The sequence below is a fragment of the Castor canadensis genome, chromosome 3, assembly GCF_047511655.1.
Source record: "Castor canadensis chromosome 3, mCasCan1.hap1v2, whole genome shotgun sequence".
NCBI classification, from domain to species: Eukaryota; Metazoa; Chordata; class Mammalia; order Rodentia; family Castoridae; genus Castor; species Castor canadensis.
Genome location: NC_133388.1, coordinates 70,673,134 through 70,700,880, shown reverse-complemented (window position 1 = coordinate 70,700,880; position 27,747 = coordinate 70,673,134). Strand labels below are relative to the sequence as shown.

The window sequence follows — 27,747 nt, the reverse complement described above, 5'->3', positions numbered from 1 at the left end:
TTGTAGGACTGGGGTTTGAATTCAGGGCTTGCAAAGCAGGCACTCTACGACTTGAGCCACACCTCTAGTCCATTTTGCTCTGGTTATTTTGGAGATGGGGGCTCATCTCCAAAATGAGATGCCCAGGCTGGTTTCAAATTATGATCCTCCTGATCTGAGCCTCCAAAGTAGCTAGGACTACAGGTATTATAGCCACAGTGCCCGGCTTATATTCTTAACAGATAAAATCACTAACCTCTCAACCAGGTCAATCAAAAATCTGGTCAGCAATCACAAATCTGGTCTCTCCTATATCCTTGCTATCTCTCAATTTTATCCACTTCTCATTTCCATTGCAACAAACAGCTCAGGCCACTGAAATGGCTACTGTTATGTCAACTTGATTGGGCTACAGGGTGCCCAGGTACTTAGTCAAACATTCTAGGTTTTTTCTGGGTGAAATCAGTCCTTAAATTGATAGACTGAGTGCAACAGATTTCCCTCTCTAATGTGGTTGGGCCTCATCTAAAATCAACTGGAGGCCTGAATAGAACAAAAGGGTAACTTCTTCCAAGTAAGAGAAGATTCTCCTACCAGATAGTCTTTAAACTTGAACATAAACATGGCTATTCCTGCCTGGTGGCTTTCAAAGTAAAACATTGGCTCTTCCTGACTCAGCGAATTTTGGGCTTGGTGTTTACCAGAGTCACATGAGCAAATTCTGTATGGTAAATCTCTTGGTGTGTGTGCGTGTGTGTGTGTGTGTGTGTGTGTGTGACTCAGGGTCTTGACCTTGCTAGTTAGGTTCTCTACTACGTGTGAATCACACCCCCAGCCCTGAAGAACCTTGACTCATACAGTGCTTGGTAAAGCACTGCTTAAATTACTCTAACAGCCTCCTAGTTTCCTATGTATGTTCCACATTGTTGCCAGAATGATCTAATCATTCTACAATGAAAGTATCTCTATCTATCTATATCTATATATCTCTCTAGCTCTCTCTCTCTATATATATATATATGTAGTACTAGGGCCAAGTGCTTGGTAGGCAAACTCTCTACCACTGAGCCACACCCCCCCCAACATGCAAATCTGATATTACTCCCTTACTTAGAACTCTTCAATGACTCCCTACCGGATAGTCTGTACTTTACAAAGTATTTTATTGTCTGCTACACACTTGTTACATGATCCATTTTTCCCAGTGTCTGGATTAGTGAATGCTACCACTTTACCAAGTGTTTTCAAGCCAGAAACCTGGACTTTCCATCCCCCTGAACCTCTATAGCTAATTAGTCAACATATCCTGTTGTTTCTACCTCCAGTGCCACCACCTTAGTTCAACACACCATCTCGTCTCATCTGGACGGCTTCCCACACTGAGGAAGAAATAAAACAGATGATTTTTACAAAACTTGACCAACCAGACTTAATAAAAGTGTTCAGTTTTGCATTGTAAAATGTTTAATGTGTAAGAACATTCAATATACTTTGAAGACCCTGTTGAATATTTAAGAATTGTGGGAACTGCAAAGTTTCCAAATAAACTAGAAAAAGAAATAAGATCAAGTCTTTTTTATACATTCAAAGTTGAAAAATGACAAATCAAGAAAAACAACAACAACAACAAAAGTAATGTTTTACGCCAGATGTGGTAGTACACATGCCCACCTCAGCTCACTTGGAAGGCTGAGATGGGACAGTCACTTGGCCCAAGACTTTGAGATCAACCTGGGCAACATAGCAAAGCCCTGAGTCGGTGCCAGTGGCTCACACCTGTAATCCTAGCTACTCAGGAGGCAGAGATCAGGAGGATCACAGTTTGAAGTCAGCCACGAGTAAATAGTTCATGAAACCCTATCTCATGAAGGGGCTGGTGGAGTGGCATAAGGAGTAGGCCCTGAGTTCAAACTCCAATACCAAAAAAAAAGGACAATAAACATACCTACCCTTTGCTCCAAAGGTAGACACTGCATCGCATCTAAGGCTCTAAAAAACAATGAGGGCCACTGCTCACAAGACCTGCCAAAACACGAAAGGCCCAACAGAGAACTGTCTCCCAACAGTATCCACGAGACTGTAGTTTCACTACTGTGCAGTTTCTACACAGGCCTGGCTTCTGGAAATGTTTTCCACATGAAGTTACTCCATCAGCTGCCCTAATTAATGTGATCAACAGAGCCTAGGACCAAATCACTTTGTCTCACACGATGTTCAATTAAGACTACTACCAATAGGATTCTGCACACCAAGATGAGGTCACACCATGGCATTAATCTCAACCATGACCCCCAGGGTTCACAATCCCATATGACTCCAAGGTCTATTTAGACAGCCAAGAGGCTTTGTGTTTAAGTTTCTCTAGTGACCTTTTCCACATAACCAGGGGCATTAAGCAGCCACAGCAAGATGTATCAGATATTGCAAAGGCATCGCCATCTGTGGAGGAGGAAATCTAAGGCAATTCTTCCATCCATGACAAACCTGGTTAGTGAGCTGACCTGAATTCTTTCTAGGCCCAAGGTGGTGTCAAGTGTAACTTCAGCTAAATTTTACCACCTTTTCAAATTGAATGATTACTGCTACAGAGGTAACTGTCAGCAAAGTGTAAATAAATAATGAATCCACTATCTTTCCGGAGCGATCTCTCCAACAACTAAGAATAGCCTCTTTGGAGAAATCTCTGTGATCATCAGAGGGCCAAATGAGCAATCACTGATGTTTCCTTAAAGATCTGAAAGTCACAGCCAGCATGGTGGCTCATACCTACATTCCTAGCTACTCAAGAGGCAGAGATCTGAGGATTGTAGTTGGAGGCCAGCCCAGGCAAAAAGTTCATGAGACCTCATCTCAATCATGGCTGAGTGTGATGAAGTGAACCTGTCATCATAGCTACATGAGGAAGCATAAACAAGAGTACTGCAGTGCAGAGCTGGCCCAGGAATGAAGTGAGACCCGAAGTGAGACCCAATCTCAAAAATAACCAATGTGCCAGACACCAGTGGCTCACACCTGTAATCCTAGTTACTTGGGAGGATGAGATCAGGAGGATCACATTTCGAAGCCAACCCAGGCAAATAGTTCTTGACATCCTATCTCCAAAATAAACAGAACAAAATGAACTGGAGTGGCTCAAGGAGTAGAGTGCCTGCTTTGTAAACAAAAAGACCTGAATTCAAATCCCAGTCCACCAAAATAAAAAGTCTGAAAGTCTGTTGTGATTGCCACTAAGTGTGTTGTCAGGACAGAAGTTAACTCTCTACTTCCACATAAGAAATAAAGGCCTGAAGTCACATAGTGCCCCTGTGAGACACCCATAATTCAGGAGGCAGAGGGTGACAGTCCCTACAAGGAGGACACCTGGCAAGCTGGTAAGCTTTAGGACTCCCCATTCAGTTTGAATAATTGAGTCTAGTCTGTGTTTTTGGAGGGACTGCCTGAGGGCTGTCTGTCCAAACTTCCCTGGGTAACTTTGCCTTCAGACAAGTGGTGTTCACTCACCCACAGGGCAACTGAGCAATAGTGATGAGAATGGAAAGGGAAGGACAACCAGGCATTAACCAGTGTTTTGCATAGAAGATGCAGAAGCCAAGCTGTCCTCTGCTTTGTCTGCTAAGGTGAATGGGAATGACAATCAAAATCATAGAGCCACCTGGAAAGAATGAAAGGTTCAGTGTTTTTACCTCTTCAGGTATTTGCAACAGTTTGGGGGAGTTGCACTTGGGCATTTTCCTTCCTGAGGAAGGACCCAGAGTGCCACTGGAAGACAAAAGACTATTACAGATCCTAGCAGGGTGCCAGGGGCTCATACCTGTAATTCCAGCTACTGGAGAGGCTGAGATCAGGAGGATCACAGTTCGAGGTCAGCCTGAGCAAACAGTTTGAGAGACCCCCATTCCCAAAATAACCAGAGCAAAATGGACTGGAGGTGTGGTTCAAGTGATAGTGCCTGCTTTGCAAGCATGAAGCCCTGAGTACAACCCCAGACCCACCCAAAAAAAAAAAATTACTACAAATCCTTCCTTTCTCATCCTCCTGGCACCCCAGCTGTTCTCCCCCTCAGATGTTGGAGTTGCTTTCTCTCCATCACCACAGATCAGTTTGTACCATCCCAGTACCTTTAAGTCACCTTTCTCCCAGTCATCTCTACTCACACTCAGACCGTTCATCCAAGAGTCAAGTGCAAAAGGGATTGGGCATTTTTATAAAACTTGCAGACACTCATATCCCACCCACTTTGGCCTTCAAGGATGACTTGCAAAGCCGTGTTCTCAACCAAGTGGTGACTAGCCATTTGTATGATGTAGAATCCTACAAATCCACAAGAATCCAGGTGACTGAGGCAGAATTAAGTGTGAAATCCTGGGGTTGTCACTGCCATTAGCGTGCAGGAAAGCATCATGCCCAGGAGTGATCAAGAAGGAATCTCAAATTTTAAAATAGCACTGGGTCATCCTGATCATTAAGCAGGAAGTGGCTGAGAGGAGGTGATCTCTGTCAGAGCAAACCACACTCCATGACCAAAGTGCCTTAGGAAGGTTGCAAATCAAGAGGAAATAAGGGACCTACAGTCAAAAATCTATTTGAATTGAGGCTATTTCAATGATCAATAATATCAGAAGCCTGTGAATGGTAGGGAGTGGGAACTGTCCACTGAATACCTGAATGAGCAGAACTTTGTTGAGTACCTTTTGAGGCCAAAAAGAAAACCATGCCATTATCAACTGCAAATGGCTCAGAAAGCCAAAAATTGAATACAAAGTAGTTTCAAGGGCTCAGAAGTATGGCTGGAAACTACTAGTCAGCGTGGAACAGCAACACTGTTACCTAAAAAAAGTGTCAACACCAATGAGGCCCAAGGGATCCCAAGAGGCAATCAAGGTCTGATACCTGGGACAAGATGGGGAGACAGAGGTGATAGTGGCCTCCCTCACTGGGACACTTTCACAGGACTGGCTTGCAGGTGGCCTCCACATCACAAGCAGCATCTTTTATTTTATGCCAAGCCTACAATGGTGAATGGCTTGTCATGTCCAGCAGGATGACGCATCCTGGCACTAATGATGGCAATCTGGGTGGTACAGCTTTGTTGTTTTTGTTTTTTGGGTTTTTTGTTTTGTGTTGGTACTGGGGTTTGAACTCAAGACCTTGTTCTTGCTAGGCAAGCACTCAACCAGTTGAGTCAGCCTCTCCTCCCACCCCCTCCCACTTTTGCTTTACTTTGTTTTTCAGAAAAGGTCTCGCACTTTTGCCTAGGGCCAGTCTCTGACTGTGATCCTCCTTTACCTCTTTTGTAGCTGGGATCCCAAGCATGCACCACCACACCCAGTTTGGATTTTTTTGAGACAGACTTGCTAACTTTTTTGCCTGGGTTGGCCTTGAACCACAATCTTCCCATCTCTGCCTTTCTTGTAGCTGTGGAAGGGACATTTTGATTGGTAGTATGATTCCAGAGACTTGCCCTTATTATGAGCATCTACATGGGTGACTCAATCAACCGTGATTTATCACATTTCGTGGCCCCAAAGGGAGGTATTTTTAACCTACCCGTCTATAGTTTTCCAAGTGGAAATCCAGACCCCTAGGCCATTGGTTATGGCCCAGAGATCAGTAAAAATATAACAAGCTTCAGTAAAGGGAATACTGGCAAGACTGTGAGAACAGCCTTGGGAGCTGGGTGCTAGTGGCTCACACCTGCAATGATAGCTACTCAGGAAGCAGCTATCAGGATTGTAGTTCGAAGCCAGCAAATGGTTCACGTGGACGCTAAATCTTTTACAAAGCCCTTTGCTCCAGAAAGAGACACCTCTATCCTCCAAGGCTCTAAGCAAACTGAGGAAAATGCCGTATCTCTTTCTTAACTCTTCTATCATCTGAAAAACATTCTTAACTAAGGCACTCAGTACCTCTCCTTATAAGATATACAAAAAGACAAGTGGGCCAAGGAGAATTGTCTAAGAAATGCTTTATGTTAAAAAAGAAAGTGGAAATTATCTCCCCATTTGTTATTTACTGACAAACCGGACACTTGACCAGTTGGTGAGTACATACTTCTCTGATGGCCTCCCAGTGATGCTCCTCTTTGTCTAACTCACCTCAAGATTTCCTGGAAGTTAAGCTTTCCTTCCACATAAGGCCAGCATTCATAACAACCATCAGCTATACAATGGTAATTTAATGGATTTCAGCAAGAGTGAGGATGACTATGATTTCTGAGAAGAGGGCCAGGCAGGTAATCTGGATACCTTTCTAAATTAGTGGTTCTCACATTTTCCTAGCTCCAGCTCACCAGAGGATATCAGACACCACTTGTCAGAAGTTCTTTATGGGGAACAATGAGGGAATGGGAAATCTGAGCATTAACTGAATAAATCCTAAGTTAAATCCTCATTCACTATTTTGCCTGAGAATATGAATTCAGCTCATATATAACCATATTCAATTTTCAACTACTTCAAAACTAAGTAAGTAAATATTATGCTCATAATTCCAAACCAATTGTGGTGACACAATTGATTATTTTTATCATATTATTTTGTACTAGGGGGTACACCATGACATTTACAAAAGTTCTTACAATACACCATAGTTAAACTCACTCCTCCATCGTTCTCCTTTATCCCCCTTCTCCCAACTAACAGACTCTTTTAAAAGGCTGAAGTTTTATTACTTGAGACCTCTGGACTAGAAAGCACTTCAAAACTCTAGTCCTTAAAATTTAGAGCCAAAAAATACTTGAATTTTTTAAAATAAGCAAAACTTATGCTGCAAAGCATCTTAAAATATGTATGTAACACCTAATTTTTTAAATTAGTAGTACTTTTAGGTTCTAAGACATGTTAAGATATATTTACTGGCAGGCATGGTGGCACAAACCTATAACCCCAGCACTTGGGAAGCTGATAGAAGGGAGAGTTCATAGCCAACCTAAGCTACATAGCAAGTTCCAGTATAGCCTGGACAACAGAACAAAACCTTGTCTCAGAAAGGATGAAAAGGAAGGAAAGGAGGGAGGGAGGCAAGGAGGGAGGGAAGGAGGGAGAGAAGAGAGAGAAAGAAAGAAAAAAAGATATACTTACTGCTTATCTGGTCCTCACAGGAATCATTTCAGAAACATGACTACTAGATCAACATTTATTTAACCATAAAGAAAAAGATACATTTCTACATTGGCTGATTTTTTTTCTCTTTGAATTTAATCAGTTTACATCAAAAAATTAGGTAGTCATTTTACATCTAAGGAATAAAAATTTAAAAAAAAAATACAAAGAGTGAAAGGATTTTAACCAAGTTTACACTTCTTAGATTTGCTATAGTTTTGAACAATTCATCTTATCACATCACAATGAGCAAATACATTTGCAGCACCTGTTACAATCATGAAACTAAGTTTAAGAAAGACACACTATTGATAATGACTCAGAGGAAGCTAATTACCTTCTGTGAGAAACTCTACTGTGTATCTAAGCATTACCTAATAATGCTATTTAACCATCTATCATCACAAGAATCAAAGTCCACATAAGAATTAAATAGTTAAAATGTGAAATGTTCTTCATATTAAGTTTAGCAAGATATTTTCTTTTTCATTGCTAAGAAACACTTTAATAGTTTTAAAGCAAAAGCTGTTAAGAGTATAGACAGCTAAAACTGTACTCCTGAGTTCAAGCTTACAGATAAGTCTTTTGTAAGTAGTTCTCAATAAAATATCCTCCCTCCCCATCCCCCTGCCCCAAATCTTATATTGTTTCTTACAAAACTTTGGTCAAGAGTAGAAATATATCCAGGCAGATGTATATGCCATACAATAGCAAGAACAGTAAAGCCCAACTAATGACCTTGGGTTTCAAAAATAGAAGGCAATTAAGATGTACTCAAAGTTACATTAAGAAAAGCTTTCACAGGGTAATATTGAAACAGTCACAAAGGTTAAGAAAATACTGATATCAAAGTACAAATGACTACAATGTTAAAATAGACAAAAACTACTATACAAGAGCTTCTTTTAAAATTAAAAAGAAAGAACACAACACATGAGTCAGGATGATTTTCCTGTTCCACTCATGAATTTTAGTCTTTGTATGTATAAGGTTGTTTATGTTCATTCCGGTTGAGTTTCTTCTGACAACTGATGAAGTCTCACTCCAACTTCATAGGGTGGATCTTCCCCAAGGAGCCTCTTGATCCTGGTCACATCTTGGTCACTGTACAATTTCAAAGTAGTGAAGTATGGCCATGATGTGCTGAGGCATGAAGACGTACCCGGTGTACAGTGCCATCCCCACGACCGAAACCAGCATGGAGTCTGAGCTACTGTTAAGGAAGCTTACTTTTCTTAGTTTACTTAAAACTAAATCCCACGATTTTTTCCAACTAATTTATGTAGAAGTGCCCGTTCACTTAGTATTTTTCATATATAATCAAGTATTTATAAAGAACTGCTAGTGACAGGAAAAGCATCAGCCACTAACAACTGTGCCTGACAACATCCTAAGTGGTTCTTAGCTTGTTTTATCTTACTACCACCATAGTAGTTACTGTTATTCTCCCTATTAGAGTTGAAACCATCAGACTGGTTAAAATTAGGCTTAGAAAGTGTCACTATTCAATTTAAGAAACAAACATATGGAATAAAATTGTAATTAATGACCAAAAAAAGGTCTTCCTTAAGTAATAAGAATGTATGATCCAAGACTTTTAGAATCATTTAGATAGCATGGATAAAAGCCATCGGGTTAGATAAAGCTAAAATCGACCATATACTAGCTTAGTAATATATAAAGTGACAGCACCAGTTGCTGTCAAACACTTATTATTACCACTATCAAATGTAACTACTATTGCTACTATTTGCAACTTCAAATAAAAGTCATCTTGGTAACCTAAACAATAAACCATTCTGCATTGTGTTCTTCTCATTCTGAAAGGAACTGAGACCATAACCATGCAAGTCAACAGGTCCCCCTCTAAGGACACAGAAAATAAATTCTGACAACAATTATGAAAATCTGGGGTGGGGGAGTGCCTTTGTGAAGTCACAAAGCAATGCTAAGAGTAATAACTGCTTTCTGAACTGGAGCAGTGTTTATTCATTCATTCACACACATATTCACCCCTCTCTCACTTCCTCCCTTTAATCCTCTCTCCTCCTCTTTCTCTCATACTTTCAGCTCTACATATTAGTATATCTATAACAGCTTACAGTTTTATGAGCATATAGGGTTTAAATAAACAATGTACTTAATACCAACTAATATCTGTATAATAGTTTAGTTGACAAATCTCTTCCACATAGCATTATCTTGCTTAACCCTTACAGTTTTCCTGTGAAATGTTTGCTGTCGTGATTACTCATCAGAAACTGAGAAAACACTGAGTGACTTGTCCAGGGCCATATGGGAAGCTGTCTTTGGAACAAGAGGTCAAACCAAGGCTCAAGCCCTAAGTTCACTCACCTCATCCAGCAAACATGGGTGAAAAGTCTCCCATAACCATTTTTAATTGACATTTTAATCTCCACTAGTTCTGTTCTTCCTTAAACTGCTACCTTCTAGTTACCAGTTAATTTCTTTGAAACAAACAAACACAGCTGACGCCTGTAATCCTAGCTACTCAGGAGGCAGAGATTAGAAAATATCGGTTCAAAGCCAACCTGGGCAACTAGTTTGAGAGACCCTATCTTGAAAAACCCTTCACAAAAATAGGGCTGGTAGAGTGGCTCATGGTGAAGAACCTGAGTTCAAGTCCCAGTACTGAAAAAACAAACAAACAAAAAAGTACCTACTTGCTACTTCCCCATTGTCCCACCACATTTGGTGGTTAGCAACACAACCATCTGACTTCTACCCCTCCAAGCAAAGATCACCCAGTGGCCTCCTAGCAAATCCAATGGCTATCTGAACTGATACTGGTTTAGACTTTCCTCCTCCTCAAAACCCTTCCCACTCTGGGCTGAGATGCTTCTCTAGGGCTCTCTTCTCATCTCTATCACCATTTTCCTATTGCACTAGTTCTTTTCTTGTCTGTCCCTCAGTTCAAAAAAGAACTTGGTGCTTTTCTTTTAAACATCTACTGCTCCTCCTGCTAGAGCAGTCATGTTCTGAGTAGGGGAAATGAGACATAGGAGTCATTTGTAGGGGTTGGGGAAGAACTGAGAAGTCTTAGATAATCTGAATGTGAGGAGAAGGAATGAAAGAAGCTTCTGATTGTATCATTAGGCAAATAGTTATGCCAAATGAAAAAAATAGAACTCCTAGCAAATGATTAGTCTTGGAAGAAGAACATGACTTCAATTTTGGCTACACTGAATTTAAGGTACCGTGTGGAATGTCATAAGTGGAAATGTTCAGTTAAGTAGTAGGAAATATTTGTCTGCAATATGGAGGGTGAGATCAATGATATCAAGGTAGTGGTTTGAGTTATTAGGGAGTGTAGGGCCCAAGGCAGACACTGGGAGCCCCATTTTATCATTTAGAATGCTGAGGGACTTGCCACTCCTTACTTAGATGAGGTGAAGGTCTCACTGTAGAGTGGCTCAAGTGGGAGGGCGCCTGCATGGCAAGCGTTGAGTTCAAAAACCCAGTACTACCACCAAAATAAAAAATGTCCCACTGTAGGCCTCTTGCCTCTTTTCACACCACTCTTCATAGAGTGATCTTATAAAGTGCAGGCTTCCCATTGCCTGTAGAACAGCATCTTGAAGCATTCAAGGGCCTACCCAATCTAGCCCCTAATCTGTCCTGCCTGTTACATGGCGATTCATAGCAGTGCTTTGGGGTTGAGGGACTGAGTCAGGAATTCTGTAGTTATTTCAGGTAGCATTATTGGAAAGGGAGTGGCAAGAGTGGACTAGGGCAGGGGAAATAAGCTAGGCAGGGGCCTCAGCTCCCGTAGGGAGTGAACTGTGCCACTTAGGCAGCGCTACACTGAGATGAGGGCCTGGCCTTTCAGATCTCCTTATCTGTGAGTTACTGGTTGCAGGACAGAGCAAAGAAAGTCTGCCTGGGCAAGACAGCTGCCCTGGCAGAGGAGGTGAGGCTCCAGAGAAGGAAGCAATTCTAAGGCATTAGTGGACAACACATAGGGTGTGTAGCCACATCAGCTAGTGGAGGGAATCAAAGCAGGGACCAGTCGCATCTACTGCGTTGACTTTGCTTGGTGTTTAATAAAAACCACAGTAGCAGCTGCCTTCACTTTGTGAACGCTTAGCGTGTGCCTGTCACCACATTAAGCATTTCATCAGGCTCAAGGGACATCCCTTGCTTCCATCAGAAGCAATGGAACCACTCCAAACCAATCGGCTGACTCCAAATATCTTTGTTCTTAACTACTAAACTGTACCTTCCTACATAGGAAAAGTCCCTTCCCCCAGTAAAACCTAGTAATTCTTCAAACTCAGATAGATACTGGCTCTTGAGAGGCCTCCTCCACCACTCACATTTTTCCCCATTCTTACCCCAACCTCCTTAATGCTCACAAAGTATGTAATACAACATTTATCTTGTCAACCAACTCCTTGAACACAGAAACATCTTATTATTTTTATATCTCCAGCACCTAACATAATACACGCTCAATAAATATTTGGTGAATACAGAAATTTCTCAAAAAATATCCAGTTACTGGGAAAACTGGCTATCTACATGCAAAAGACTAAAACTAGACCCCATCTCTCACTCCGTATACAAAAAAAAAAAAAAAAAACCCTAAATGGATCATACCATTCTTGGGCATATATCCAAAGAAGTGTAAATCAAAATACAAGAGAGATACCTGCACACCCATGTTTACTGCAGCTCTCCTCACAGTAGCCAAAAGTGGAAATACCAATGAAAGGAAAAAGAAAAGATGATGAGTGTGTGCACACATACACACATAAATATATATGTATATGTATATATACATGTGTGTATACATGTGTTCTATACCATGGAACATTACTCAGCCATAAAGAAAAATGAAATTATATCATTTGCAGGAAAATGGATAGAACTGGAGATCATCATGCTGAACAAGATAAGCCACACTCAGAAAGACAAATATCATGTGTTCCCATTTATCTGTGAAACCTAGACCTACAACGATGATGGTGGTAGTGGTGGAACATGAATGTATATGGAGGACTGTGGGGGTCAGCGGGAAGGGGAAGAGGAAAGGAAAGGTCACTGAGGGTGAAGACAATGGAAGTTCACTACATATATACTCATGAGAACAGTGTAAGGAAACCCACCAACACTGTTTGTGTTAGGTTTTTTTTTTTTCCTTCTTCTTTTTTTTTTTTTTGGTGGTGGTGGGAGTTGAACTCAGGGCCTCATGCATGCCAGGCAAGCACTCTGCCACTGAGCTGTATTTCCAGCCCCTGTTAGGTTGTTTTTTTTCTTTTTGACCACTGTTTGAAAAGGGAGGGAGAAGGAGAAGGGAAATATAACAGAGGAGGTGAATTTGTTCAAGGTATACTGTATGTGTGTATGGAATTATCACAATGAAATTTCATTTATAATAAACTATGATAATTCAAAAAAATATTTTTTAAATTTAGTTGATTCTAGATTCACTATGGTGCTTTCCACATATTCCATAAATTATTATATAATAATAATAAACAGAATAATGACTGTATAACACAAAACAAAGCAATGTCTTTTTGTGTTTTTACAGCTTTTATGTATATATAGCTTATGTGCAGCATTTATATATATAAGTGGTACAGTAATAACCTTCAGGTCATTGGCTATACTGTGATCCCATTTCTCTTAATCATTTTCAGAATTACAATCAAATAAGCCTACAGAAGGCAGTTTTCTATAAATTAAATTTCAAAATTATTCCAAAAAATCATCCTAAAGCTCTCAATCATGAAAGAATACTTAAAACTATTAAGTGGATGAGTAGACAAAGGGACAGTATGGGACTTCTACTAGCAAAAAATGCAAAAAGGGCTGGAGGTGTGACTCAAGTGGTAGAGTGCCTGCATAGCAAGTGTGAGGACCTGAGTTCAAACCTCCCAGTATCACTAAAAAAAAAAAAAAAAAGCAAAAAGGAGGCATTTTTTGGTGAGTAGCTTTCTGTATATTCAATTGAAGCAACTTCAGCCATGAACTTGAAACAGCTACAATATGTTGAGGATGTGAGGTCCTCATCTCAACCAGTAAGCCAGGCGTGGTGATCTATGCCTGTCATCCCAGATGTGCAGAAGGCATAAACAGAATTGTGGTCCAGGCCAGTCCAAGCAAAAACGTAACACGCTGTTTGAAAAATCACTAAGAAGCAAAATGGCTGGGGCTAGGGCTCAAGCGACAGAGCTCCTGCCTAGCAAGCTTGTGGCTGAGTTCAAACTCCAGTACCTCCAAAAAAAAATAACAAAGTGGTAGTTTCCTTCCTTTATTTCCATCCTTCTTTGCCTTTTCAATTTTATGAGACAGGTTCTCACTATGTAGTCCAAGCTGGTCTCAAACTCATGATCCTCTTGCCTCAGCCTCTAAAATGCTGGGATTACAGGAGTGTATCACCATGCTCAACTTAAAGTGGTAGGGTTTTTTTAAGTGGTGGTTTTTATTGGTACTGTAGTCACTGCCTTTTTGTGTGATATTTACAAGATTGGGGAACATGTAATGTTCACCTCCTTAGAAGCATTCTCACAAACAAACGTATCCTATTTGGATTATACAGGTTATAATTTGTTGTCTGGTACTTAAGCGGATTTCTCCATCCGTCTCAGTCTACAACAAACCTCTCAAAGTGTAAGGTATCCTTGATCCTGTGAAGTATAAAAAGTGAGTACTAGAAACAGCATGGCAGAGAAGGAGACCTGGGTTTGAATCATAATCTTTTACTTATGTCAAAAACTCTGGATCATCAGTCTCCTTCTCTATAAAGTGTGGAAACACATCACCTATCTCTCAGGGTTCAGTGAGAATGAGAAATCAAATCTATTCTATAACAGAAGGCAATGTAATCCTTACTAAAACTGTTCTTCAAGGTTGGAACCTCTATCATAGTGACTCAGACCTATGCTTGGGAATTACCCAAGGCTGGCCACCCTATTACTAATTTGTTAGTAATTTATACTGCAATCTTGGGAGGCTTCCACCTCATGGGCTTGAGTTTCTTTATAACATGAGGTCCCTTCTGTCAGTAACATTTTAGGATCCCACTTATTCATTAGGTACCACCCCTCAATCATTCTTTAAGTCATCTTCTATTTGAGATACATACCAAGAAAAAAATGTAAAAAAAAAAATCAGTACACACATATGAAAAGGTAACACGTAAAGTAATAATCTATTAGTCAAATTCTCCTTGTATAAAGTATCAGTAGTCATATCTAAATCAGTCTGATTTATACTCCAGAGGGGGCTCCATGACTCAAGCAATATAGAATAAATTTAGTGCAATCCAGAATGCCAAAAAAAAACCCTCAAAAACTAAAAAGAAAAATGGACTGTCTGTTTTGTGCGGTTATGACCTGTCTCCACCACTTAATATTAAGTTCACGGGAGCAAAACAGTGCCTGTGCTGACTGAGCCTTTGCTTCTGGCTAGAAGACACTGTCTGATAAAACGGATGTTTCATAAATCATTCCAGGATGGAACAGATAGTGTACCAGGATATGTGCAGGCACTACGAGAAATGTTTGCTCAAGGGCTGAATAAATCAGAGGTTATTTATCACCTGGACATAACGTAAATATTTTCAGTGGCTGTAAAAGCAAATAAATGTGAAGTCATGTGTTTGCATGTTGTTTGCGGTTTCTTTAAGAGGGATCCCCAACTAATCATGAGCTGATTAAGTTTCCAGCAACCCCAGCCCTTGTTCCAGCAATTTTTTTTTTTTTTAAAGATTAGTATAGTACACCAGAAGCAAGACCACAGCAACTAACATTTCCTGGCCCAAACAGGAACTCCACACTTTACCTTTACATCCTATTCGTAAGACTTTAGAAAACTCAAAAGTAGTTTCTCACTAAGAACAGGTGGGGGACCTTTGTTCCAGTGGGTATGGATTCCACTTCTTCACTGTTCTAAGAACTTTCAATGATTTTAGCATCTAATTGCACTGGTCACATCAAAAAGCAAAGCTACAATGACTTTTAAAGAAATCTAATCTTATTAGTCAACTTCCTTTGCTAAAGTCAGCAGTAAAATACTATTTAACCTTTGAAATAATCAAAAGTTACTTTTAATATCCTAAAGTTTTGAGAAATATAATTTATTGTGAGGAACCATCAAAATGGGGAAGGGACAGCACATGACAATGTATTATCAGAAGCTATTTACTGAAGAGCAACCAAAGCCCTAAGTCAAAGCAGTTACCAGCTTCCGACTGCAGCTTTAAACAGGAAATCTGAATTCATCACTGTAACTTTTCCCCTTGACTGGAGATATCCCTTACAAAAATGTTAAGAAAATCCCTTTTTCCCAAATCTCTCTCTCTCTCTCGATAGTTTTCTGGTTGCCTTAAGTGAAAGCAGGTGGATAGCAGGGATATGTTACAGTCCTGTGTTTGTGAACCAATCTGCTGTTCTCATGTATGATTAAATAGTATCACATTGGCATCAGAAACTAGTGTTTAGCAAGTAAAGCCCATTCCTTAGGCTTTCCAAAAAACCTACAATTTTTTCCAGTCACTACAATTTGATTACAAACTTTAAAAACTAAGCAAACAGAAAAGCACACTGCTGAGACAAGCAACAGGCAGGAACTGAAAATTTCCACTCAATTGAAATTTTGGAAATGGCTTTATAACTATGATTCCAGGAACACCAAGGTTACAAATGGATATATGCTTTTATAAATTAGAGCTTCTATTAACTTCATGAAGATTTAAATCCCAGGGTCAAGGGGGAGAAAATTCCCAGTTTGCTCTGAAAAGCATTTATTCTGCTACCAAACATTTCTGGAACACCAGTCGGCTCACGTATGACTAGCATGATATGGGAGCTGTATTATTTCCCTGAGATTTTTCATCCGTTAGGGGTGCAAGGATGATGAGAAGAATGATAACCTTCAACAGGAAACATCTCTCAGCTCAGCTGTTGCATAGCGCAAGTCCTTTCAACTCTGTTTTAAGAAAATTAGAAATTACCATCTGCACCTGGGCCCCCTCTCCAGGGACACACACAGGGCAGCATGGCTCTCTGCTAATAGCAGGGGGATTCCCGACTCCTGTGCAGCCTCAGGGGGCCCACACTATGCAGTACACCAGCATCCTCCCATGTTTCCACTCAACTTGGTCCACACATTTTTTATGTCCCCTTGTACAGCTTCCAGCCATACTGAGCTGCCTACCTGCGCTATCCAAGTTATCCCCAAATGTCAATTACTGTTTTAGCATGCTCGCTTACTGAGTCACACAGATATCCAGTGGTCTGCCTCAATACTATTTTCCAACAAACCCTGTTATTTTGGGGGTTTTCAGAAAAATATAGATATTTATATAAAACACATGCTAGCCAAAATTCTTACATCACTAAAACATCTACTTCCAAGAACTACTAATCACAAATACTATCTTCCTACCACCCCATAACTTTTTAAGCACTCCAATTTATGAAAAGCACATATACTCCATCAAGTAGACCTTCTGGAACACAGCTTTTAATTATTAACTCTTGGAGTATTTTTTTTTTATGTTTGGGTCATTTTCCCCGCCCCCCTCCCACCACCTTCCCCTACCCCTCACTTCCAGGCAGAAACTATTCTGTCCTTATCTCTAATTTTGTTGAAGAGAGACTATAAACAATAATAAGAAGGACAAAGCATTTTTGCTAGTTGAGATAAGGATAGCTATACAGAGAGATTCCTAGCATTGCTTCTATGTACAAATGTATTACATTCTAAGTTGATTCTACTCGAACTGACCTTTTCTCTAGTTCCTGGTCCCCTTCTATTGACCTCTGTCACTTTAAAGTTTCTTCATTAGTTCCTTTGCATTGAGAACATCAAATGCTATCATGTTTTTTGGGGTTTCGTACCTATCCTCATACCTCCCTAAAAAAAAAAAGAAAATAAAATCTGAAAGAATCTAGCTTAGCTAGATTCATAAGTGCCATAAATGTCACAATACTCCAAGGCCTGAAGAGATCACAAAGTCATTTAAACATGAAGCAGTAGAGAAAGACAGGACCTACAGTCCTTGCTACTGACAAATCACTAGACCACATGCTGACACCAAATACAGGCGTGTGGTCAGACCCCGCTGCCATTGCCCACCCTTGACTCTCCCTGCCTGTCCTGATCCCATCAGGCTTGCTAAGTGTGGTTTTCATTACTTCCACCTTTCCTAAAAGCTACTAAAGAAAAAGTTATATTACCCTAAGAAGTATAGCTAAGAGACAGTCTAACATTCTCACTTAGCCAGCCAAATATAAAGGCAGCTTAAGATAGGCTCGAGACACTTTCTTGAAACTAAAGTTTAGAAACCCTGGAGGTGACAGGACACCTTCCCATGAAGGGACTAGTTTAAGGAGAATCATTCGAAGATCTGCTCCTACTGTCTTCTAAAGCTGACCCACCTTAAGAATTGTCGCCATTGCAAGTTCTTCTTCCCATCCCCCCTTACAAGGTCACTTCTCCCACTTTACTTCCTGAATCTGGAACTGTACATTTCCCCAGGGTATAAAATCACCCCTAGGACATCAAACAAAGGGATAATAACTAACTTGGGTTGTACTTTGTTTCATTCAAGTGATATAACCTCTGGCACAGCACCAAGCCTCATCTATGCATCCATTTAAAATATGACAGCAGTAAAGGTATTCATATTAACATAATTATTTGAACAGAAAAATGGCACTGAACTTTTTCTGACAGAAATTATTGTGGGTTTGTTTGGTTTGGGTTTTGAGGGGGCTTTTTGGTGGTACTGGGGCTTGAACTCAGGGCTTCCCACTGGCAAAGCAAGTGCTCTACCACTTGAGCCACACTTCCAGTCCAAAGCTACCCAGTTAATGAGATTTTTTTTCTCTTTTTGACAGTTCCTGGAACTTGGGGCCTCATGCTTGCTAGACAGGCACTCTACCACTTGAGCCATTCCTCCAGCCCTTTCTGATAGAAATTAAGGCTGATTTTGCCTACTTGGCTTCACAATGAGGACTGGCTTTGCCAATTGGTTATGTGATGAATATTTCCTATGAGTTGTATGAGAAAAAATATTTTAAGTTTTAACAAAAAGATATATGGAACAAAAATATATTATGGAATGCAAAAAAAATAAATCCTTGTTAACTAAATACTATGAAAGATTCATATGTCAACATAAGTGGGCAAGGGAATGCATGGTTCCTGCTTTTTGTTCTTTGAAAGGGTACACAAACTGAAAGACACTGGCTAGAGAATTAATTTATCAGTTGCAACTACTTTTGCTTCTGCTTCCCCCACTCAGTCCTCCTGGTAGTAGAAAGCTGCATTCATTTCTATAAAAGGAAAGTCAAGGGTAATGTCAGAAAATGCAGAAGAAAGATTGAAGATCACTGTGAAAAAATTCTTTTTATACTTAAGTTTGAAGGCAGTACAAAATGTTCAGGTTATTTCATGATTATTCTGAAATCACATTTCCTTTTTAAGTATCTTGATAAAAATCTTTCCAAAAGGCATTAAGCTTACTAAGAATATTTTTTTAGAAGTAATTTTCTCTAATACTGAGAATTTTACCTAATTATCAAGTCTCACACTGATTTTATTGTAAGTCTATTAAATTCTTATTTGATTCTATATATACACATTTTCTTCAAAAAGGAGCTCATTAAGACTGGTGAATTAGGGTTTTAATAATTCCCTTTATTGACTAGCTCAGAAAAGCTCTCTAAAGATATCAGTAGATGATGATGTATCCACAGGCTAAATGCAGGGTTTTCTGTACTAGTCTTGTTTGCTGTGTCCATTTACCAAGCATACTATATACCAAAAAAAGTAGAAATAGTAATTTAATTGTAGGAAATAATGCCAATCACTATTAGTATCACCTAAAGTGTCATAGCAAAATATATTCCTCAAACATTTGTTTGGTTTATAAAAACTTTGATTTCACCAATCCATACATACCAAGACAGTATCATGATTATTAAGAGAATATTTTCCATGTATTCACAGAGTATCTCAGAAGAGATAAACAGAAAAAAGCTGACACTGCTTGTCCCAGTGTAGCTCTGTGAGACTGACTGACACCAAAGACAAATTAATGAAAGGCTAAGACCTGCTTCTTCAACCTTCCCTCCTACCTATATTGCCTTAAAGAGTGCCTACTCCAGGGTTGGAGGAGTGGCTCAAGTGGCAGAGTACTTGCTTAAAAGTCTTGAGTTCAAACCCCAGTACAAGAAAGAAAGGAAAAGGAGGGGAGGAAGAAGAGAAGGGGAGGAAGGGGAGAAAGGGGAGGGAGGGAAGGAAAGGGAGGGAGAAAGGGAGGAAGGAAGGAAGCCTACTCCAATCAAGCCAGACTGGAGTTCTCACCACCTCAATACCACACCAAAGCACACTCCAGTCTGCACCTCCTTCCTTATCTGAAAGTACAAAATAACACTCAAATGCCTCCCTGTGAGTTCTGTGCTCTCCCAGGGCACCCTGCACCCCAAACCACTAGCTGCTCGGGTCCCTCCACTGAGAACATGTGTAAATTCTAATCTTTCCTTGAAGGAAGAAATGAAACCCATCTTCTTGGAAACTGACCATAGAACTCACGACTGTACAATTTAAAAAAATAAGGGAAAGAAAAAAACACTGTTCATGGACTGTATTTTTTCCATTCAAAATGAAAATAGCTTTGAGTCCCATGAACAAAAAATGTAGTTATCTCTCAATATCTGTGGGGTTTGGTATCTGTCAGATCCCAAAATCTATAGACTCTCAAGTCACTCATAAATGGCATAGTGTTTGCATAAAACCTACATATGTCCTCCTGTATTCTTTAAATCATCTTTAGATCAGTTTTCTCTACTACTATGAAAATGCTATGTAACTAGTTGTTATACTGCATTGTTTAGACACGAAAAAGGTCTGTACATGTTCAGTACAGATGAAAAATATCTTTAGAATATTTTGGATCCATGACTGGTTGGTTGGATCCATACAGGTGGAACTCAGGTACAGAGGGCTGTTTATTGTCTTGGCTTGCTTTCTTCTTTTTAATAAACATTAAAATGTCATTGGGAAAACTGTTATTGGATTTTAGAGGAATGAGCATTCGAGACAAAGGCACAGTGAGTGCAAATGCCCCAAGGCATGAGCAGGTCTGGCGGGTTTCAGGAATAGCTGAGGCCAGTGGCTGGAGCAGAATAGGGAGGTGGTGTGAGCTAGAAAAGGAAGTCAAAAAATACAGGGCCTCCTAGATCACTGGGGTAGGAGGTGAAGGGAGCATTCATGCCTTTTGAATAGATCCACTGGCCATTCTAGCTAAAATTGAAAAGTGCTCCTTTCCTTACTTTTCCAGTCTCTTCTGTTTCATTTTTATCCATAAGTTACAATCTAATCATCTATATATTTTACTTGCTATCTAGGGGTATTGGGAGAAAATTTTATCTGTTCTATTCCCAGCTATATAGCCCCAGTACTTAGAATAGCAACTGACAAGTAGAAGGTACATAATACTTGCCAAATACAGAAATCATCAAACATAACTATTTTACTAATGAGTAGACAGAGCAATGTAAATTTTGTTAACAGTGCCAAGATATAAATTAAAGTTCTTCCAACAAATAGTTTTTTTTTTTTTTTTTTTGGACAGGGTCTCACTATGTAGCCCAGGCTAGCCTCTAACTCAAAAATCCTGCCTCAGCTTCCTGAGTGCTAGGATTACAGGCGTGTACACCATATCATGCTTACTTCTTTAAATCTGAATTCTCTCTGAGAAGTAAATTCTGTTACTCAGCCAAGTTCAGAGTGGTAGAGCATTTGCTAGCATGCGCAACACCCTGGTTCAAATCCTCACCATTGGGGGGTAAAGAGTCAGCCAAGCTCCAAAGCTACTCTAAAAATGGTTTAAAGATAGGGCTCTAAGAAGTAGAGTACTGAAAGAGAAAAAAAATTTTTTTAATTTTTTAAAAAGTAGAGTATCTGCCTACCATGAGCAAGGACCTGGGTTCAGTCCCCACCACCAGAAAATAGTTCTGTAGTTACTTTTCAATGACAGATCAATACATAAACAGTGTTTCTCAAGAATTGTGTATGACTGACACTGCTTTTAAAATATAAAAAAAAAAATTTTTTTAAAGGTTGGTGGAGTGGCTCAAGTGGTAGAGCACCTGCCTAGCAAGCATGAGGCCCTGAGTTCAAACCCTAGTGCTGAAAAAAAAAAAGAAAACAAAATCTATTAAGACACACCAAAAAAAGGAAATACTTTTTGAAGAAACAAGGACTTTCTTTCAGGGGACTAAGTCCTAAAATAAACCAAGTTGTCCTCATTTTGCTTAAATAAATAGAATTATGAAATGCCATGGAGGAGCTGGAGTGTAGCTCAGTGGTAGAGCAAGGTCCTGGGTTCCATCCCCAGCTCTGCAATTAAAAAAAAAAAAAGGGGCCATGGGTGGGGGAAGGGAGGATAAAGGAGAATGATGGAGGAGGTAAATTCAACTATGATATATTGTAACTGCTTTGCAAACTGGCTCACACCTGTAATCCCAGCTACTCAGAAAGCAGAGATCAGGAAGACTGTGATTCAAAGCGAGCCCAGCAAACAGTTCGAAAGACCCATCTTGAAAAAAACCCATCACAAAAAAAGGGCTGGTGGAGTGACTCAGGGTGTGAGCCATGAGTTCAAGCCCCAGTACCGGAAAAAAAAATTTTTTTTTGTAAATGTCACAATGTACCCCCAGGATAATAAATTTTAAAAAATAAATAAAAATAAAAAGCCATTGATACAAGCAATAGAAGATGGCAAATATAACCCAGTAATTACAGATTAATGGGACTTTATTTTTAATTAATGAAACAAAGTTTAAATAACATACCCATGCCGAGCTCTGGTGGCTCACGCCTGTAATCCTAGCTACTCAAGAGGCAGAGAATAGGAGGATCAGTTCGAAGCCAGCCCAAATAGTTCCCAAGACCCTATCTGAAAAAATCCCATCACAATAAAAGGCTGATGGAGTGGCTCAAGGTGTAGGCCCTGAGTTCAAATCCCAGTACTGGATGGAAGGGAGGGAGGGAGGAGAGAGGGAGAAGGGAAAGGAGGAAGGGAGAAGGAGAGGACAGGAGCGGAAGAAAGGGAGGGAGAGAGAGAGAGAGAATACTCATAACTCAATTATTTTAACAAACTGCTTTTAACTTGTCCATCTCTTCTCAAAAGGTGTAGTTACAATGTTATTCCAGGAGACTCAACAAAGAAGTCTCACTGATCACAAAACCTGTCTTGGTAACAAAACTTGATCTTTTCTTTTCCCACCTTAGGCTGCCAGGAGGGAAATGGAGATTGTGAAACATATTTAAAAGTTAATTTTCCTGAGCAGCTACAATTAAGACATGAGCCACCAGCACCCAGCAGAGATCAGGAGGATCGTGGTTGGAAGCCAAACAGTTTGAGAGACCCTATCTTGAAAAACCTCACAAAAGTAGGGCTGGTGGAGTGGCTCAAGGTGTAGGTCCTGAGTTCAAACCCCACTACCACAAAAAAAAAAAAAGTTAACTTTCCAGCTGGCTGAGTGGCTCAAAGCCATAAGAACATCTGCCTTGCAAGCGTGAGACCCTGAGTTCAAAAACCCCAGTGCCACCTCCAACTATGTCATCATTTGGAAGCAGAATGCCTTCCCAAATAGACACTGTAATGCTAATTAGTATTTGAAAGACTCTTTTTATTGTTACCTTTTATTGTTACCTTCTTAACACAGGAGTTATAAAAAGCTATATCCACACATGAGAAAAGTTCTAATATTGGTTGACAAACCAAAAGCTAATACATCATTTCAAAAGTGGTATCAGAAGACACTCAAAACTCATAAATCTTATTTTTTTAAGAACTACTTAAAATGTGCCTAACTTGACATTAGGATGCCTTTTCTTCAAAACATTTAAACTTCTTTATACATCATAATTTCCTTTCATAAGTTAAAAAAAAAAAAAACATTTTTTAAGCAGTACCAGAGTTTGAACTCAGAGCCTCCCACTGACTAGGCAGGTACTCTACCATGTGAGCCATACCCCTTGTTCTTTTTGCTTTAGACATTTTTCAGATAGTCTCATGCTTTTTCCCAGGGCCAGGCTAAACCTGGATCTTCCTACACAGATGCCTTCCATGTAGCTGGGATTACAGGCGGCCACCACATCCAGCAATTGGGGTTGATTTTCCTTTACAACAGTTTTTAACTTACTTCTAGCTATTTGATTTGGAAAGAAATAGAGAAGCAAACAATTTCTAGCCATACCAGCAGATGTTCAAGGATGCCACTAGAAGTGCATAGAAAGTTAAAGTAGGCCATCAGTTTTCTTCAAAACAGCAATTTCCAATTACTAAAGGAGCTGTAGAGGTAAGATGTAAACTAATACATTTATGGTCTTAAAAAAAAAAAATGAAAGATTAAGCCAGGCGCCAATGGCTCAAACCTGTAATTATAGCTATTCAGGAGACCCTATCTTGAAAAAAACCCTTCACAAAAAAGAGCTGTTGGAATGGTTCAAGGTATAGGCTCTGAGTCCAAGCCGAGTACTACAAAAAAAAAGAGAAAGAAAGAAAAAAGAAAAAGAAATGAAAGATTAATCTAGAGTCTTCCTCTATCCAGGTCTTCTAACAGATCAATTTTCACACAGAGACAAATTTCTCTTACATTACATTTGAGGTTTCTAGCAGTCGTGTCGTGGCCATATTCATTGTAAGTGGTCTGTTTTGGCTGGGGTGCTGGGAATTGAATCCAAGGCCTCACAGATGAGTCTATCCTCAGCCCCCAATGTAATTTTTTTTTTCCAGTACTGGGGTTTGGACTCAGGGCCGTGTGCTTTGCTCCGCAGGCGCTCTAACACATGAACCACTCCACCAGCCTCCCTCCCCCACCCACCACCACCAATGTAATTTTTTAAGCTATAGAAAGCAGGCCTTTTCCAAAATCACATAACCAGTTACAGAATAGTTCTGGGTGAAGCTTACTAATTATTAATGAATTTCTGAAATACAAGCTACTTCACAGTATGGCTTCTGATAAGTGAAGAAAAAACCCAATTTTCTCATTCAGTTCTTTCCTCCAAGCTAGAAGGAAGATTCAGTCACAAATTGATATTCCAAAAGAGCTAAATGTCCAACTAAAATAATTCTAGAAGTTGAGGTAGGACACTATAAGTACAACAATTGATAAAGATTGGTTTATGTCAAAGGACTGGATTTCTAGCTTGGAGTAATGTGAACTTTGGGATAAGATTTTCTTAAATCTTAGCTTAAAATCCTAAAATCCCACAGTACAAGATGCTAGATGCAGTTTTCACTCATCTAAAAACATATTAAATCACTTAATCACATAAACCAATGATAAGTCAAAAACATTAAAGGTAAAAATCTACTTTTCACTTCATTATTTCAAAAAGCCTAGGTATTTATAGGGAACTATTGCTACTGTAATACAGTATAGGAAAACCTTACCACCATTGACATTGCAGCATTCATCAAATGTCAACCAATGCTTTTTTGTGTAAAATCTGTACTGGACTCTGCTACTGGGTTCTATATTTAACCTCTGATTTACAGAGTTTCAATGTGCCTCAACATTATTTAAATTAACTGTAGTACGATCATTTTAAGTGAGTCAGGATTTCTTGCCTCTATTGAGAAATTTTAATTAAATATGCATTTTACAAGGCATGACCTCATGAGCCCTGACCTACAGAATCTAAAGACCAAGCAAACAAATGATGCTAAAAATCAGAGAAGACTTTATACTCAGAGTCTAACCCCAAAATATGCATTGTGATTCTTAAGCTGCAGGGTTGGAAAGAAATGCCAACAGTCATAAATAAGTTGCCTTGTAAAGAGCTAAAATTCTTCAAAAGTGCTGAAACAAAAGACAGCTTTGAGTACCACCTCTGCTGTTTCAACACCACCATGCTTGATAAAGCTTGGAATGGAGACTTACCTCAGTCATTTACTGGAATGCAACAATGTATTTACAAAATTGTGCCGAAGTAAGCGACTCCCACCAAACCACAAAGAAAATGAGACAGCCTGAGTGAAATGTTTGATTTATACTAGACCCTGGCCTAAAACAGAAAAGAAAGCGTCAGACCTCGCTAGTAGTGTGTATTTAACAAGAATAATAAGTATCATCAATGGACGTGAGCATGGACAACTGGACACAAGAATCCTCACAGACTTCTTCACTAGTCTGAGTAATTGAGTTATTCATTGAGTTGTGAAAGTTAGGGTGAGATACACGCAGAGTGCTCAGCACAGTTGGTTTGCTCCTGGTAATCACCCAGTAGCCCTTAGAAAGAATCTATCAACGATCCAACCAAAACACATCTGTAACCCCATCCACAACTCATCACAAATTCCTTTTTTCTGGGCACAGCTTCTATCTATTGTGCAAAGAAGGAACGAATAAAACACACTTCTAAAACTGCCATCTTGAAGACCAAAAAGGTAACATTAACTTTTAAAACTGCTTTCAAAAACGCTGTATTGGGGTATCATGAACACAAATTCACAACCTCGTAAGAAAGCTGGTAAGCAGGTGGGGATTCTCAGTAGATCCAAAGCCAGCTAGATCAGGGACAGTTAAAGGTCAAAGGCGTCCAAGCCGGGAGCGATGTGCTCCACTTACACCGCGCCGGCCTCCCACGCGAACAGGGGGCTGAGCCAAAGGCAGGCGCGGCCCGAGTGGAGGCGAGGACGCACGAGGTGAGGCATCGCCCTCGGGAACTTCCTCCATAAATCAAGCGGCGTTCACCTCGAGCCGGTGACTTCACCGGAGCCCCCGGATCTCGGGAGGTCCACCCCCCCCCCTTAACCGCACGATCCCGCCCTGGCCCCGAGCCCGCCACCCCCGGCGCGCGCCGCCCCCCCAGCCCCGGACCCCCTCAAACCCTGGGGCCCCGGAGGATGCGGCCCGCGCCCGGCCCCCGCAGCCCCGGCAGGATACTGAACACAGTCCGCTCCCAGGGCTCCAGCATGTAAAGCGCCGTGACCAGCAGGTACTGGTAGTAGAACCAGGACATCTGTCTCCAGGCCCGCGCCAGCGCCATCCCCGCCGTGCGCCTCCCGCGATGCAGCCGCACGTCAGTCTGTCCCGCGGCCCGCCGGCGTCCGTAAGCCCCAGGCCTCCAGGCCCGCCCGCCACCACCCCGCGCCCATTGGCCCGCCAGGCCCGGCGCGTCACCGTGCACGCCCTGCCCCGCGCGCGCCCGAGCAAAGCCGCCACCGGCCCCGCCCCGCCCGCGCTCATTGGCCCGGCCGCTACCTCGCGTCGCTCCCTCCCCCTCTCCATGTTCCCCACCGCCCCGCACACCCGAGGCGGAGAACGGAGAACGGTCCCCGCGAGAGCCCGGCTGCGCCCCGCCCCGCCCCGCCCCGCCCGGGCCTGGGGTGGGCAGAGCGTTGGTGCCAGCTGGGGTCCAGGCTGAGGCCTGCCCTCGGGCCGTCGGTTCTCCCAGACCTGCCCAGGATCGCTGGTCGAGGGCATCATTTGCCGAATACCTGTTATGCTTCAAGCATCTTTCTGGGCAGAGGAGTACAGGGCTAAAAGGGAAGGCTTCCGGTTGCTTATTGCATTCATGCAGCCCACAGTATGGTGAGGGCAGCCACGAAGGCAAGCAAAGCTGTGATCTGTGCAAAGGAAAAGAAGGAGATCAAAGAGGGTGGGAGGCCAATGCCACCCAGGCAAGATCTGGAAAGATTCTACAGGAAGTGACAAAAACAGACCCACATAGACAAACATACCTCAAGCGTGCCTTAACCTAAAGACTTTAACATGCATATCTTATCCGCCCACCTCTAGTGGCTCCGGCATAGATGGCATAGGTCAGCCAAGAGAAGTACACCAATCCAGTGGGTTCTGCAGATGACAGGCAGCTTGAGATCAGTATGTGGGTGGGTGACATCTTCTAGAGATACACTCCTAATTATCCAGGGTTTCTTACCTGCAAATGGACCCTCAGAATTCCACTCCCCACCAGGAATCGCATGCACTGTGAACGTGTGAAATGATACAGCTAGATGGCCTACAGTTTAAGTGTCAAAGGGCTTTAGGGGTTGTGGGTGTGACTCAAGTAGAAGAGTGCCCATTTAGCAAGCACAAGGCCCTAAATTCAAATCCCAGGAGCATGGAAGGAGGAGAAGGAGGAGAAGTAGTTGTTTCTAGGTTAGATAGCCTACCGATTAAACTTTAAAACTTTAACTCTTTATTCGTTTAGAAATATAAAGGGCTAACTGGGCCTCAGTGGCTCATACTGTAATCTGGCTACTCAGTAGTCAGAGAGCAAGAGGATCTTAGTTCAAAGCCAGCCAGGGCAAATAGTTCGTGAGACCCTATCTTGAAAAAATACCTCACAAAAAAGGGCTGGTGGGGTGGCTCAAGGTGTAGGCCCTGAGTTCAAATCCCAGTATGATTAAAAAAAAAAAAAGAAGAAGAAGAAGAAGAAAGACCAAGTGCTGTTTAGGAGCTAGACATTAGGAACAGCAAGCCAGATGGACTGAGACCTGTCTTTATAAAGTACCGGGTCCACTAGGAAAGAAAAGCAAATTAACTGACTATAGCGTGGCAAAGGGTATATTTATGTTATGTGTGAATAGCTCAGAGAAAATCAGCTTGGGATTGTAAAAGCCTTCTGAGAAACAGTGCTTGAGCTGAGTATTGAAGGACAAGTA

General features: G+C 41.0%; 1 protein-coding gene across 1 annotated transcript; it reads right to left on the bottom strand.

The window, feature by feature from the left end:
• Positions 1-7,099: 7,099 nt before the first annotated feature.
• Positions 7,100-26,230, bottom strand: Sptssa (serine palmitoyltransferase small subunit A). Its single transcript, XM_020152056.2, has 2 exons — positions 26,024-26,230; positions 7,100-8,284 (listed from the first exon to the last, which is right to left on the bottom strand). The coding sequence occupies exons 1-2, from the start codon at positions 26,124-26,126 to the stop codon at positions 8,181-8,183; spliced, it is 207 nt and encodes a 68-aa protein (XP_020007645.1). The 5' UTR covers positions 26,127-26,230; the 3' UTR covers positions 7,100-8,180.
• Between the last annotated feature and the right edge of the window lie 1,517 nt (positions 26,231-27,747).

Bases quoted from the DNA above. Each gene is read 5' to 3' on its own strand.
- Sptssa (XM_020152056.2), bottom strand. From the start codon at position 26,126: ATGGCGCTGGCGCGGGCCTGGAGACAGATGTCCTGGTTCTACTACCAG. The intron at 8,285-26,023 runs GTATCCTGCCGG...ACAGTAGCTCAG, and splicing joins CTGGGAGCGGACTGTGTTCA to ACTCCATGCTGGTTTCGGTC.